Raw genomic sequence first — 14,153 nt, forward strand, 5'->3', positions numbered from 1 at the left:
GCGCTCCTGCGAGTCGCCTCCCGAGCGCTTCTATCTTGATTATAATAAAGGCGGCGAGAAAATGGGGGAGATTTCTGCTCAAGGCTTGTTTGGCTGACTTCTTGTGGGCAAACATCTTGCAGCTGCAAGGGCTCCAAATCCGGCAGAAACGGTGGGAAACCCAAGTTTTCCTCTTCATCTGTCACAACAGTACTAGGAACGGGACTACATGGCCCATGAGTCATCACAAACCCCCAGAGTCAGACATGACTGGACTTAACGTCAGGGGAAAACCTTTACCTTTACCTAATAATAATAATAATAATAATAATAATAATAATAATAATAATAATAATAACTTTTTAGAAAAGTAAATTATCTTTAGGTAAAACCAATAAAGTGCATAAAAAGAAAGAGAGGTTCCTACCATTGGAATATTTGGTATCAAAGGCTGGATCTATCATTGCCAAATAATGCACTTTAGAACTGCATTATATGGGCAGAGCACAACGCAGGGCAATATGAACTTGTAGAAAACAGGAGAAAAAACTCAGGAATGATCCCGTAAGGTTTTTTAAAAAAGGAAAACTTACATTCCTTGTTTTGTAAACTCCATTTTGGGATAGAAAAGGAGACAGATCAAAGATGATTACTTAAATTTAAGTAGAAAAGTCAATAAAGGCTGACTGTCATGTGCGGTTGTTTGGCTGGTATCCATCTGGAAGCAGAAGCCCCATGGAGGCTGCCTTCCCAAAGGGAGACAAAGGGGTGCATCTACAGCAGGCATGGGCAAACTTGGACCCTCCAGGTGTTTTGGACTTCAACTCCCACCATTCCTAACAGTCTCGGGCCCCTCCTTTTCCCCCTCAGCCGCCATCAGAGCGGATACTCCCACACCTGGTATTGCTTCATATACTCCTCCCTCTGTTTCTCCCATACACCTCACACTTAGTATTGCTTCATCTACAAACCTTTGTTTTTACATGCTTCTGTTAATGCCCTTCAGGACTAAACAAGAGCACACTGCTGTGTAATATCATTTTATTCATAGTGAGTAAAAGACAAAAGGAGCCCCTGGTGGCATAGCAGGTTAAACCACTGAGCTGCTGAACTTGCTGACCGAAAAGTCGGTGGTTCGAATCTTGGGAGCGGGGTGAGCTCCCACTGTTAGCCCCAGGTTCTGCCAACCAAGCAGTTCGAAAACGTGCAAATGTGAGTAGATCAATAGGTACCACTCAGGCAGGAAGGTAATGGCGCTCCATGCAGTCATACTTACCACATGACCTTGGAGGTGTCTACGGGCAACGCCGGCTCTTCGGCTTAGAAATGGAGATGAGCACCAACCCCCAGGGTTGGACACACAAGTGCTGCCCATGTTCCTACTGAATTTCTGACATATTGAACCAAAGGCAAGCACATTGAACCAAATCCTTAAATATCTACTTTGCATTTTAAAGTGTCAGAAGATGCATACGTATGAACAATTTGATGTGGAGATTATAGAAGGTTTTTGGAAATACCTTCCAGGCATCCTTTCAATTAATCTGAAGACATTCCGTTCTCTTCTGCCCTTATGCTGAGAAAGAAATTAAAGTTTCTAAAGACAGTCATAGGTATCTGATTTATACAAGCCAAATGTCTATGTTCCAATTTTCAGAGTGAGAATTAACAGAGTGAATACTGTGGGTGAATTTATTCATGGATTTGTTCAACCTTTCCGTACCAGAGACTTCCAGAGACTGCATTTAAAGGACCCCCGTGTGGTCAGATTATAAACCTGAACCTATGACTCAATGGATCTTGTGTGTTGAGTTTTTTATTTACTTAGAAACTTCCATCCTTGTGCTTGGCACTTGAAAGTGCAAAAATAATCCAATCCCTGCTTCAAAGGGTTTATAAGTGAGCATTCAACAGAATGAAAACAACAAAGGAAAGAAAGTGGAGACCATAGTAAGCAAGGGAAGGTGTTCGTGTCCATGATGGTGCATCTGTAGTATAGAATCTTTCTCCCAACCTGGACTTTCCACAGGTATATAAACTCCACTTGCCTAGTTTCCAATAGATCTCACACCTCTGAGGATGCCTGCCACAGATGTGGCAAAGGAACATGGCCATACAGCCCAGAAAACTCACAGCAACACAGAACTAATACAGTCTGACATCATTTCAACATCCATGGCTGAATGCTTTGGAATGGTGGGAGCTGTAGTTTCACAAAGCCTTTAGCCTTCTCTTCCAAAGAGTGCCTTTACCTTGGCAAACTTCAAATCCCAGGATTCCATAGCATTGAAACATGGCAGTTAAAGTGGTATCAAACCGCATTGATTCTACGGTGCTTTCATTCAGTGGTTGAAAGATGAAACAACCCTTTGGATGAAAGACCACCTAGGAACCCAATGTATTCTGCCATCTTGCTTTCTATGGTGGAAAAAAGATGGGATTTAAATGTAATATAATAAAGCATTAAAAGTAATCCTTTAATTATATAGAATTGCCCAGAGTACAATACCACCTGATTAACCAGATTCATTTCTTCAGAATTAATTTGGAGTGGGCAAATCTTTTGATCTTCCTCATCTTTTTTTACACTGTATTCTCCTATAGCTGTGATTCTTAATAAGTAGAAATCTGATTAAAATTAAAACTATTGGGCATTCTTGTTTGGTCCTGCCAGATTTCATAACAGTAGTTTGGCAGTGATACAATTTTTCTGCTCTTGGAGTTTTTCCTCCATCGAAGAGGAGAGGAGCACTGATTTGGGAAACTGGGTTGCTGCGAGTTTTCCGGGCTGTATGTTTCTGTGAGTTTTCCGGGACCTCCATTGACAATGGACTAGGAACAAACTTGGCACAGAGAACCCCCATGACCAACTGAACATACTACTGTGGTATGTTGGAATTGACCTTGATTACAGGAGTTGTAGTTCACCCTAATCCAGACTGCACAAAACCCAGCCGACAATGGATCTGGACCAAACTTGCCACACAGATCCAACATGGGCAACTCTACATACACACAGGAGTTGGAGGTGAATGCCCTGGGAATCCCACTTATTTCAACCGACATGGTGTTTGAGTTCAAACAACTTCAATTACCAATACGCCTTGCATTCGCAATGAGTATTAATAAATACAGGGGCAATCTTTGCAAGAGTGTGAGTTGAAATTAGAAAACAAATGCTTCTCTCATGGGCAATTATGCCTTGCATGCTCCAGAGTTGGTAAACTGTCTGATGTAGTCAATCCACTAGCATTACAATAAAAAATGATTTCTGGAAAAAAACGTTTTTCCTTCCTTTCCATACATTCCACATAGACACAGCAACGTAAGGCAGGGCATTGAATTGAATGATGTGTCTTCTCGGTGAATCAATGTTCGCTACAATACTTTTATTTACTGTCTGATTCAGTACATATACTGAGCCACAGCAAAGCGTGGCTGGGTATAGCTAGTAGAATGATAGAATCCTAGAGTTGGGAGAGACCTTGTGGACCATCCAGTCCAACCTCCTGCCAAGAAGCAGGAAATCATATTCAAAGCACCCCCAACAGATGGCCATCCAGCCTCTGCTTAAAAGCCTCCAAAGAATGAGCCTCCACCACATTCCAGGGCAGAGAGTTCCACTGCTGAACAGCTCTCACAGTGAGGAAGTTCTTCCTAATGTTCAAATGGAATATCCTTTTCTTGAAGTTTGAAGCCATTGTTCTGCATCCTAGTCTCCAGGGCAGAAGAAAACAAGATTTCTCCCTCCTCCCTATGGCTTTTTCTCACATCTTTATACATTGCTATCATGTCTCCTCTCAGCCTTCTCTTCTGCAGGTCAAATATGCCCAGCTCTTAAAGCCGTTCCTCATAGGGCTTGTTCTCCAGACCCTTAATCATTTTAGTCACCCTCCTCTGGACACATTCCAGTTTGGCAACTGCGGTGCCCAGAATTGGTTCATCTGCATTTGTTAACGTGGGGAAATGGGATTTCTTGTGGGCGGTGTCCTACAAAGCAGTGATGCCCCAGTAATCTCCCAAAATCCAGCCGCTTGATCCTTGCACAGGATTTTTAAAATTTAATATATTCATTAGAAATGGCACTACTTCAGGAGATCAGTACTTTGCTTTCACTTAATTCTAACCTTTTGCAATTGTGCTTTCCCTGCCTTTTCTTTCCCTTTTTAAAACTAGAGTTAGCGATCCACAAAACACTCATTGAAGAATAAGTACTATAATATTACATCTGAATGTATTACAATTCCCCATATTTCTTGGTTTGTGAAAGTGATGATTTTAATAGTGAAAATTATATTTGTTATGAAGAAAAATGTACTTTTTGAAATCCTGTTACTATACTGGGAGACGTAACAACCCACCCAAATAATTTGTCCTTCCTATTGTAATTAGTAGGTTGGTGCATTTTTGAAAAATCTGTTTGCAAAGTTAAACCATGAAGTGTGAGGGAATGTATTATTTCAGAAGAAAAGGCAAGAAACCGCAATGTGTCATGAGTACTGAGAAATTATACAATTTGCTTTCTAACACAGCAGGGTATTACGCCATGGTAATGTGATGCTTTCCTCCCCTCTTGGGATGAGGTCTCTCGTCTCTGAAGCAACAATAAACAAGCCTGCTCCATCTTCAGTATGACATCCTTTCAAATGTTAAAATGAAATTAGTTATAAGAATACACTTCAAGACAATAAGGGGAATATATTTTACAAAGGAGTAAGAAGAAGAGAATGCCAACATGGATAATACTGATGGGGCAACAGGAACCAGAATAGGTGGCAACTAATGTGTTTCCCCCCATGAATAACATACCTGCCTTGTTTTATTTCCTACTTGAGCCTGGCCCAATAAATTCTGCTGCCTGAAAATGGTGTTCAGCTCCAGAGAAGGTGACATGACTCATTGTTATTCAATGCTGATGAATATTAATTTGGGAAGTGCGGGACAAACTCAGGTCTATGCCTTACTATGCTTCTCCTCTCAGCATCTGTTTCTAGTGCTGAAGCATGGGGAACTGGACCTCTTTTTATCTTCTGCTTCTTCCTCGGCTCTTTTCTGCTGCAGTTTCTCACCATCTAAGGTCCCTTCCACAGAGCTGTATAAAATCCACATTGGACTGGATTATATGGTGGTGTTGACTCAGATAACCCAGTTCAAAGCAGATATTGTGAATTAGGCCCGGGGCCGTGGCGCAGGCTGGAGAGCAAGCCAGATGCAACCAGCTGCAATGAATCACTCTGACCAGGAGGTCATGAGTTCGAGGCCCGCTCGGAGCCTATGTTTGTCTTGTCTTTGTTCTATGTTAAAAAGGCATTGAATGTTTGCCTATATGTGTAATGTGATCCGCCCTGAGTCCCCTTCGGGGTGACAAGGGCAGAATATAAATGCTGTAAATAAATAAATAAATAAATAAATAAATAAATAAATAAAATTATCTGCCTTGATATCCTGAGTTATATAGTTGTGTGGATGAGCTCTTTGATTCCTTTACTTTTGCTCTTATATGTACCCATGTCCATTTTCATGATTTGCAGTAGGGTTGCTGGTCTGAAAAACTGCAGAGGGATGTTATATCTTTAATGATTTTGTAGAAGAGGGAATTTCAGCAAGTGTTGGTTGTTGCATGGTTGTATGACAATCAATACCAGCTGAAATTCCTTCTTCAATGCGACCATAAATGGTACAGAAGCCTCTTCAGTTTTCAAATTGGACATGCCAGTCTGTATGTGGTCAGAATGGTCGAATAAGAGAAACTGTGCCCTACAGCAGGGCTTCTTAAACTTTTCCACTTGTAAGTTTTTTTTACATGGCCCCAGGTATATTGGGATATAAAATAAATATAGAAATCAAACATTTACTGATAACAAATCAGCATTTGCAAGGCTTGCTAAATACCGGTAGGTAGATTTTCCTTTTCATGAAGTACAGCTGAAGCATCTTCTGTAGAGCCCACTGTAAATACTGCACAGCAGACTTGTGTAAATGATTAAAACAACTACTATGTTACTGTTGCCAATTTTTTGGGGTTCCCAACATTGAGCTAAGGGAACCCCTTTTAGAGTTGGGACCCACAGTTTAAGAAGCAGTGCTCTATAAGACTTCAGTGAAACAATTTTTGTTTCACTTCTAGATGGACCCTGGAAGTAACTTCTTCTGTTGGTCTACAGTAGATTGCTGTCAACAACAACACTGAGGAGAGGCATAGTTGTAAGGTAGTGGTTCTCAACCTGTGGGTCCCCAGATGTTTTAGCTTTCAACTCCCAGAAATCCTAACAGCTGGTAAACTGGCTGGGATTTCTGGGAGTTGAAGGCCAAAACACCTGGAGACCCACAAACTGAGAACCACTGCTGTAAGGGATCTTCGTCTTCCTCTTCCTCTACCTCTCACTACTATTAGTACAATTTCCATCTCCACCTTTCACTACTATTGCTATTACTACTACCACTATAAAAATGGGAATCATGTGTGTTTTCATTTACAACATATCTTCACTTGTAGTAAAATACGCAATTACCCATTAAATCATTTATTATTTCCCCAGTCCCAAGAAAGCAATGATGATAGGTAAGTCATAGGTGAGTGCTTCAGATAATATAAATACAACAAATACCTCTACTATTGAATGTAAAAGACAGTGTGCACATTAGAAGATGATTTATTCTCTACATCCAGGTTTTTTTAAAAAAACATTTTCAAGGGATCACAACAGACTCTCTTGAAGGATAAGTTGGCATAATTTGATAAAGGCTTCATTTTGCTGTGATCAAACTGATCAAGGGACTGTTTTAATACTAACCAAGACAAATGTCAGGCTGATACTAGAATTAGTGGTTCTGGGCCTTTATAAGTTAAAATTTCAAATGTATTTGTATATGGGATGGTCAAAGAAGGCAGCTATAGGGAAGCTGAACATTGTATTCAGAAATGGGTTGCCTTTGAATTGCCAGAAATGGCAATTTCAGGATGTTATGAGTATTTTAGAGTCCCATTTCAGCCCAGGAAAGGCTTTTTCAACAAGGGAAAGTGACTAGAAGTCATTCTTCTTCACTTCATGTTTTTAAATGAATACCTCTTCTAGATCTAAAATGGATCAGGAACATGCCTCCCACACTCCCAAGAGGACATTTGATGTCAAATAGGTTTTGAAAAGGAATGGGCATTTTTGAATAACAATTGGGAGACAGCAGATGTGGGGCTAATGCAGCTCTCCAAGGTCCTGGAGCTGGTTATAGCCTCCCTTGAAGTTGCCCATTCTTGTTTTAAACCTCCAAAGCAGCGGTTCTCAACCTGTGGGTCCCCAGATGTTTTGGTCTATAACTCCCATAAATCCTAACCAGTTTATCAGGATTTCTGGGAGTTGAAGGCCAAAACATCTGAGGACCCACAGGTTGAGAACCACTGCTCCAACGGTATATTTAATACCTATCAGGTTGCAGCATGGATAAATTGGTCCCAAGGTGATTCATGCCTGCATTAAAAACACCTTTAGTCTCTTTGATATTTTATGAAACCCATTTTTACTAGAAATAGATTTATGGGGAATATTTCTCCAGTTGTTTTTATGCTTTCCATTGAAATTTCCCTTTATATATTACTGTATGGGTTCCTTGGAGAAAACAAAATGTATCACCTGATAGCTGGAGGGAAACTATTTTTAAAAGGCAAGGGAATTATTTCAATATGTAATAGAATTGGACCTCTGCTTTATGAGATCTGTATTGTTCCACAACCTATTGGAGCTTAGTGCAAAAGTCATATACTGAGAATTAAATAATGCCAGAGCCAAGTATTTTTCAAAGCGGCAAAGCTTATAATCCTTTTGCATAAAATTTTGCTCTGCATCATCTCAAGATTTCTTGATTTAAGCAGCAATATTTGGGAGGCGGAAAATTATTCATGTTTGTTGTTGCTGTTGTTAAACAGCTGAGAATAGAAAATCCTAGCCTGACTATTGCAAAACAATCTGGAATTTAGCAAATGATGATTTATATTCTGCTATCTTATTGCTCTATCAGAATTTTGGTGAGGAGTTATATATGGCCATGAAAATTGAATGTGAAAATCAGTCACAGTCAATGTGTATTAAGGTTGGAGCTGATCCATAATTTACAAAAAGAAAGTGAGAATCAAAATCTTTGCTTTAAATATTTTAAATATATCTACAGATCCAGTCTCATAGCTTCCACATTACGCCTGTGTAGAAGACCACTGCCTCTGTCAAGTATCCCAAACACGTTAGATAAGGGCAACAATACTTTGGGTAGTTTTTGGCATCGAAAAGTCTGGGTTCAATACCTGACATTTCCAATTTTTAGTGGGACAAAACCCTGAGAGCTATTGACTGACAATTCTGGGCAAGATGGAGGATCTTCTCCTTGTAGCTCAACCATCATAGATACATCTGGTGAGAATATTGGAAAGGGCCTTCTCTGTGACTACTCCTGGGCTCTCCATCTCTCTTTCTAAAGATATTTCATTCGTGCCCTTTTCACTCTCCTTCCATGGGTATATGAAGGCCTTTTTGTTTCACCAGACACCAATGAGATCCTTGGATATATGGCAGCTGCTCCTTTGGTCAGACTGATGGAACAGGACTTCTCCCCCGGGCTGTGGTGGAGGCTCCTTCTTTGGAGGCTTTTAAGCAGAGGCTGGATGGCCATCTGTCGGGGGTGCTTTGAATGCGATTTCCTGCTTCTTAGCAGGGGGTTGGACTGGATGGCCCATGAGGTCTCTTCCAACTCTACTATTCTATGATTCTAGGAGAAGGAGAAGGAAGGGATTATCATGCTTACCTTTAGCATACTGAGTCAGCTTCCTTCTGAAATGAATGAACAGCACTTAACTCATGTTGAGTTCAGGGGATCCATTCTAAGTATATAAGGCCCACCTTTGTCTCTTTTCACTTCAAGATCCAGGGATTCAGTGATGAATAAAAAGTGGATAGAGGCTTGGTCTGCTGAGGATTTCCTCCTCATTGTAATATATGCAAATAGATGTCAACTTACCTCCTTATGCTGTTGTTGCTGCATGTTTACTTTGAACCCATCACAAATAGCCTAGTCTATAGGTATTATGTATGGTCATCAGAAGGAATATTCATGTCTCGTTTAAACACACCACATGAATAACTCCTTAGTTTCATTTGATTCACAAAATAAAGCACATGGTCTCTATGAGTGATCACTGTTGAAAAAAGTGAAATAATTAAGCAGAACTTTTTCTGGTTGGACAAAATACTACAGTTTTCTTTGTTATCTTGCATAATAGAGTGGTTCCAGATGAGGCATTTACTGTGCAGTTATATTGTCTCATTCATGGAAGTTTATGAGAGATCCAAATGCCTGCTTTAGTTCAGCATCCTTCTTGTGTCTCCCCACTATTTCATTCATGGTTTTATTTTTAGCAGAGAAAACCCTCTATGGATGCTTCCGGACACAGGGCTCATACTGTTTGCAAATGAAAGACATTTTAATTGCAGCTATTCCATTTCATTTGCTTAATGAATTTCCCCGGTACGAAAAAGTACCGAACAAACAAAGGGAAAACACAAGGAGACTGTGAATGGAAGATGGCGTCATCACCCTCCAACCAACATCCATAAATGAGGCAGTGCAATTGCACAGTAAAAGTCTCAGCTGGAAAGATCCAAAAGAACAAATAACATGACATAATGGCTAGATAGACAATGTCTTTTAATTCTGAGAAGCAGGAATGGTTTGCATGGTAGCATCACAGGAATTTTCTCTGGAATTGCCATGCTTTGTTTACATGAGCATCCAGGCAATCCATGATACTCTCGTTCTTTCTTGTGTTGGCCTTCTACAATTTTCCCTAGATCAGGGCTGTATCCACACTATGATTTCACTAAATTTGTCTTGTTGCATCTTAATCATGACATTTGCAATTTATAGAGGCCCTTCAAACTCTCTGTTAGAGAGCTGCTGTGCTGTAAGTTAAGTGTTTTTTCGTGTCAGGAGCGACTTGAGAAACTGCAAGTCACTTCTGGTGTGAGAGAATTGGCCATCTGCAAGGACATTGCCCAGGGGATGACTGGATGTTTTACCATCCTGTGGGAAGTTTCCCTCACATCCTTGCATGGGAAGCTGGAGCTGACAGACGGGAGCTCACCCCGCTCCTCAGATTCGAACTACTGACCTTTCGGCCAGCAGTCTTGCTGGCACAAGGGTTTAACCCATTGCACCACCGGGGGCTCCTAGGGGGAGTGGGTTACAAAAATCTGAGTGCCTCACCAAACACAATCATTCTTTAGGATGGAGCAATAGAACCAAATTGCTATAACTGTGTAGCGTGGCATTTTTATTTTGGCTAATTACATGAAATTAAAACGACTGTAATGAAAGCCACCCCTCTGCAATGAGTAGAGAAACTGCCACTAGGGTATTCAGTGAGCCTTCTCAAGAGTCTAATAAACAGATCAGTTTATTACTAGTCCCTTGGACAGAACAAACAGAAAGACATAACGTAGGCTGAAGCTGCAAAGCAATAAATGTTCAGTTGAAGCTGCCAGCACCCTTAGTGGAAGGGATTTAGTTGTGAGTAAACATTATATTTGGATCTTGGCTGGGAGAAAGGTATAGCTGCATAGCAGAATACTAGGCAATGATGTATTTAAACACTGCAGAACTTCTCTTTCAATTCCATTCCCACTAGTTGTGCGTAAAAGCAAAGCCTCAATGGGCTTCAATATCAAATCAACGTTTGTTCTTGGGTTGTTGTTGTTGTTTTGGCCTTCACACATGCCCTGCTGCTTACTCTGCCTCCTGATTTCCCAATTTCACTTGTTTTCTTGCAACAATCCTTGTTTTGCTATTTAAAAAGTTCTGAATCAACATACATATTCTGTAAGTGTGATTTCTTCTACCTTTTTGTATAGCTCCCAGAGGTTTCCTCTGACACACGTTCCCTGCTCTTCATTTCAGAGTCCAAGCATTAAAAATTTATCTACAAATTTGAGAAGCATCTGCCCAAATTTGGAATAACCCAGCGTGCCCTTTCCATAGTAACCTGCATAGGCTGCTGTTTTTGAGAATTATTTGAATTGCAAAGGAAACCTTACATGCTATGACCAATGACAGTACAAGACCACCATCCCTAATTTCAAAAAAAATATGTGTGTGTATATGTATTTCAATGGTCTATTGAAATAGTTGCATTCAGTAGATGATGTTGTGGTAGATACAGCACAAGTTATGCGAATCCAGATAGATGTGCTTTAAAAACAAGCAAATATGTTCCCTGCTGATTGATACTTCCCTTTTTGCCATCCTCACTGGTTTCCTAACAAACTCCTTCCAACAGTTAGCTTTATGCACTAGAGATTTTGATACTGGCAGTGTATTTTGAAACAATAACAACTCCTTCATTGCATAGCATTTTTCCCACTCCCCAAATGTTTCCATCTGAACACAGTCTTAAAGGGTTAGGCCAAGGATTAATCATAAGCGACGAAGAAAGGGCATTAACATGGTGCTGCTCCTTGCAGAGAAGGCTAGGTCTTGCTCATTCTGTCTTCCTTCACTGGAAGAATTCCTCACTTTTGTTTTGGGTGTCACTCTTGGCTGCATAAAGATGCCCCTCTTGGGATTTCAATCGGAGCAAGCGTTAACAAACGGGAAGTCGCCCCAAAAGACACAGACTGCGAATGTCCACTGTTTACAAAGACGTCGGTATGAAGGTATTCGAAGAAGCAGAAGGTTCTCGTACACTTTGGTCTGAGCTCATGCCCATTAGGCAACCTTCTCCACCCCGGTTAGCACTGAGGTCCTCCTCAGGTTTTCTTTCACTTTAATAAACTCTGGTGCGTTTTCTTCCTCCTTCTCTTGTTCCCTTTCCAGCTGGTGAAAGAACGGCACAAGATATTAATTGAGTAAAGAACAGGGCACTGTTGAAATGTTAACAAAATTAATTTGCTTGTTCCTGCATAACACGTTCGACTGCTTGGGCCTTTTGATTTCTTCGAACTTTATGATTTTACTATTCTAGGTCTGGCACAGAAAAGTGTCAAAGAGGCTAATATCAGAGGGGCAATATTTTTTGTGGAAACTGACATGGATTGGGTAATGGGCCATTTGACAGAAGAGACCTCAAGGGCCAAGCAATCCAACCCCCTTTTGTCATGCAGTAAAACACAAAGCTCTCCTGAGAGGTGTTCATCCAATCTCTGTTTAAATCCTCCAGAGAAAGAGACTTCACCACACTCTGAGGCAGCACATTCCACCTCTGAACATTTCTTACCATCAGGAAGTTCTTCCTAATTTTCAAGTGGAATCTATTTTCTGCCAGTTTGAATCCATAGCTCCATGTTCTAACATCTTATCACATAAGAAAGGCAACGTAGCCAGCTTTACCTAGCTTTGCTGCCGAAGGGCAAATCTGTCACCGCACATGCCTCGCATGACCTTTCCCCATCACACAAGGAAATATTCTGAGGTCCGTGCTGGCCCCATTGGAGCCAGTGAAATACGAGCAAGCTCCCGTGTTGGGAGGAAGCATCGTACAACACTTCCATTACAGTTGTGGTTGGGGCCTCTGCTGGAAGTCCAGCAACGTTGTGGGATGGGCAGTGTGCCCATCCATCTCTAGACTGGCGGGGAAGCATCCTAGGATGCTTCCCAAGCTCCATCTGATGAGGTCCCTAGTCTCCAGAGCAGCAGAAAACAAGCTTGCCCCCTCCTCAATATGGCATCATTAAATCATTTATAACTTTTTATGTAATTGTTACATGTTGCCATCATAAAACATACTGTTTTGAAATAGGGTCCATCATTTTGAAACACATGACACTTTGCATGTCTAAACTGATCTGCTGCCACCCTCAAGTATGGTAGTGTTGGCATAAAGTAAAAATTCAGCTGGTCTGTTGTAATTGGCCTCATTAACTCCATTTTGATACCTCACCCATGACCTGAATGGTTTTGCTGAGATCTGTGATTTGAAATATGCTAAAAATGCCGCAACTGCAATATCATGTGCTCAGGGCCATCCCATCAGATGTTAAGACTGCAGTGCCAGACCCTAAGAACATCCTCATAAACAACAAGCAATCTCTGGATAAATTCTGTGCTGTTCACATAGAAAAGAATTATCATGTATGCACTAAATATTGCTCATGTGCACTTTGTCTGTGTAAATGTGAAGTTCTACAAAATACTGATATTTGAACTAAGCTTTATCTCACTCAACCAGTGCGTGGAGTAGGTTGAACAGAAAACAATGCTGGTCTTGGTAGTTTCTTTGGCCAAAGTTATCATTTGTTGTCTATTTGCCTGCTTAGTTTCAGGGTGCATCCCAGCTTCGTGTCCCACCTGGGAGAATACTATGGGGCTGATATTTCAGTCTTACCCTACAGTGGAAAACCTTTTACCACTGAAATAACAGTCAAATAATCAGTCAGTTCAGCCCTTGTTCATTGATTATAAAGCTGACATTATATGGCCTCTTGCTTCAGACAGCAGAATGTCTTGGGCAGCCATGGTGGCAGGGTTTGGGTCAGTTAGAGCAGATCCAAACCAGTGGTTATTCTTTTACATTTTGGATCAACTCTCATTTGTATACAGTACTTCAATTTGCTTCACTGCTACAGGTTTTCAGTATTAGAAAATGGGAGGCAGCAGCTAAACGCTCTGAATAAAGAGGCACTTTGAGCTTGTCTTTGACTACTGCTTTGATCACACTTGGGAAATGACTAAAACCAAAATAATTAATAAAAATAATTAGGAGGCATTAAAATAAAAGAAAAAAGTTAAGAATCTCTTAATTAAATACCAGGGCATCTTATTAACGAGTCTTCAAGCACACAGGGCTTCCTCAAGGGCACGAAACATCAGTTCATCATGACTTGTCTTGCATTGTTTGGAAGTGCCTACTACCGGTATTAGGCACAATCAAAGCCAAGGAACCTGCCCGTATTAACCAAAAGAAGAATGAACACAGCAAGGTGTTGATAACTTTGCCTTCAGGAGGTGTGTGCAAAGGCTCATCAGCCGCTTAATTAAGATCTCCATCTTGCCAAAGCACAACGGGGAACAGGCTGGGATTGACTGAAAAAGCGGAAACACCCTGGAACTGTTTACAAGCTTAGAGTTCCCAATGACTTCAATAGGATTTAACAGCTGGTAAATGGCATAAGATTGGGGATTAAGTAAGCACAGAAATC

At 40.8% G+C, this 14,153-nt stretch overlaps 1 protein-coding gene across 5 annotated transcripts in view; it reads right to left on the bottom strand.

Moving 5' to 3' along the window:
- Nucleotides 1–10,399: 10,399 nt before the first annotated feature.
- Nucleotides 10,400–14,153, bottom strand: part of fam107a (family with sequence similarity 107 member A) — a 90,939-nt gene continuing 87,185 nt past the window's right edge. For all 5 annotated transcript variants that reach the window (XM_003217836.4, XM_062969641.1, XM_003217835.4 and 2 more), the window contains one exon: nt 10,400–11,832. In XM_003217836.4, the coding sequence (XP_003217884.1) occupies nt 11,725–11,832 (108 nt within the window). In that variant the 3' untranslated portion in view covers nt 10,400–11,724. The remainder of the gene's footprint in view (nt 11,833–14,153) is intronic.

Source organism: Anolis carolinensis, chromosome 2 (assembly GCF_035594765.1).
Source record: "Anolis carolinensis isolate JA03-04 chromosome 2, rAnoCar3.1.pri, whole genome shotgun sequence".
Classification (NCBI taxonomy): Eukaryota; Metazoa; Chordata; class Lepidosauria; order Squamata; family Dactyloidae; genus Anolis; species Anolis carolinensis.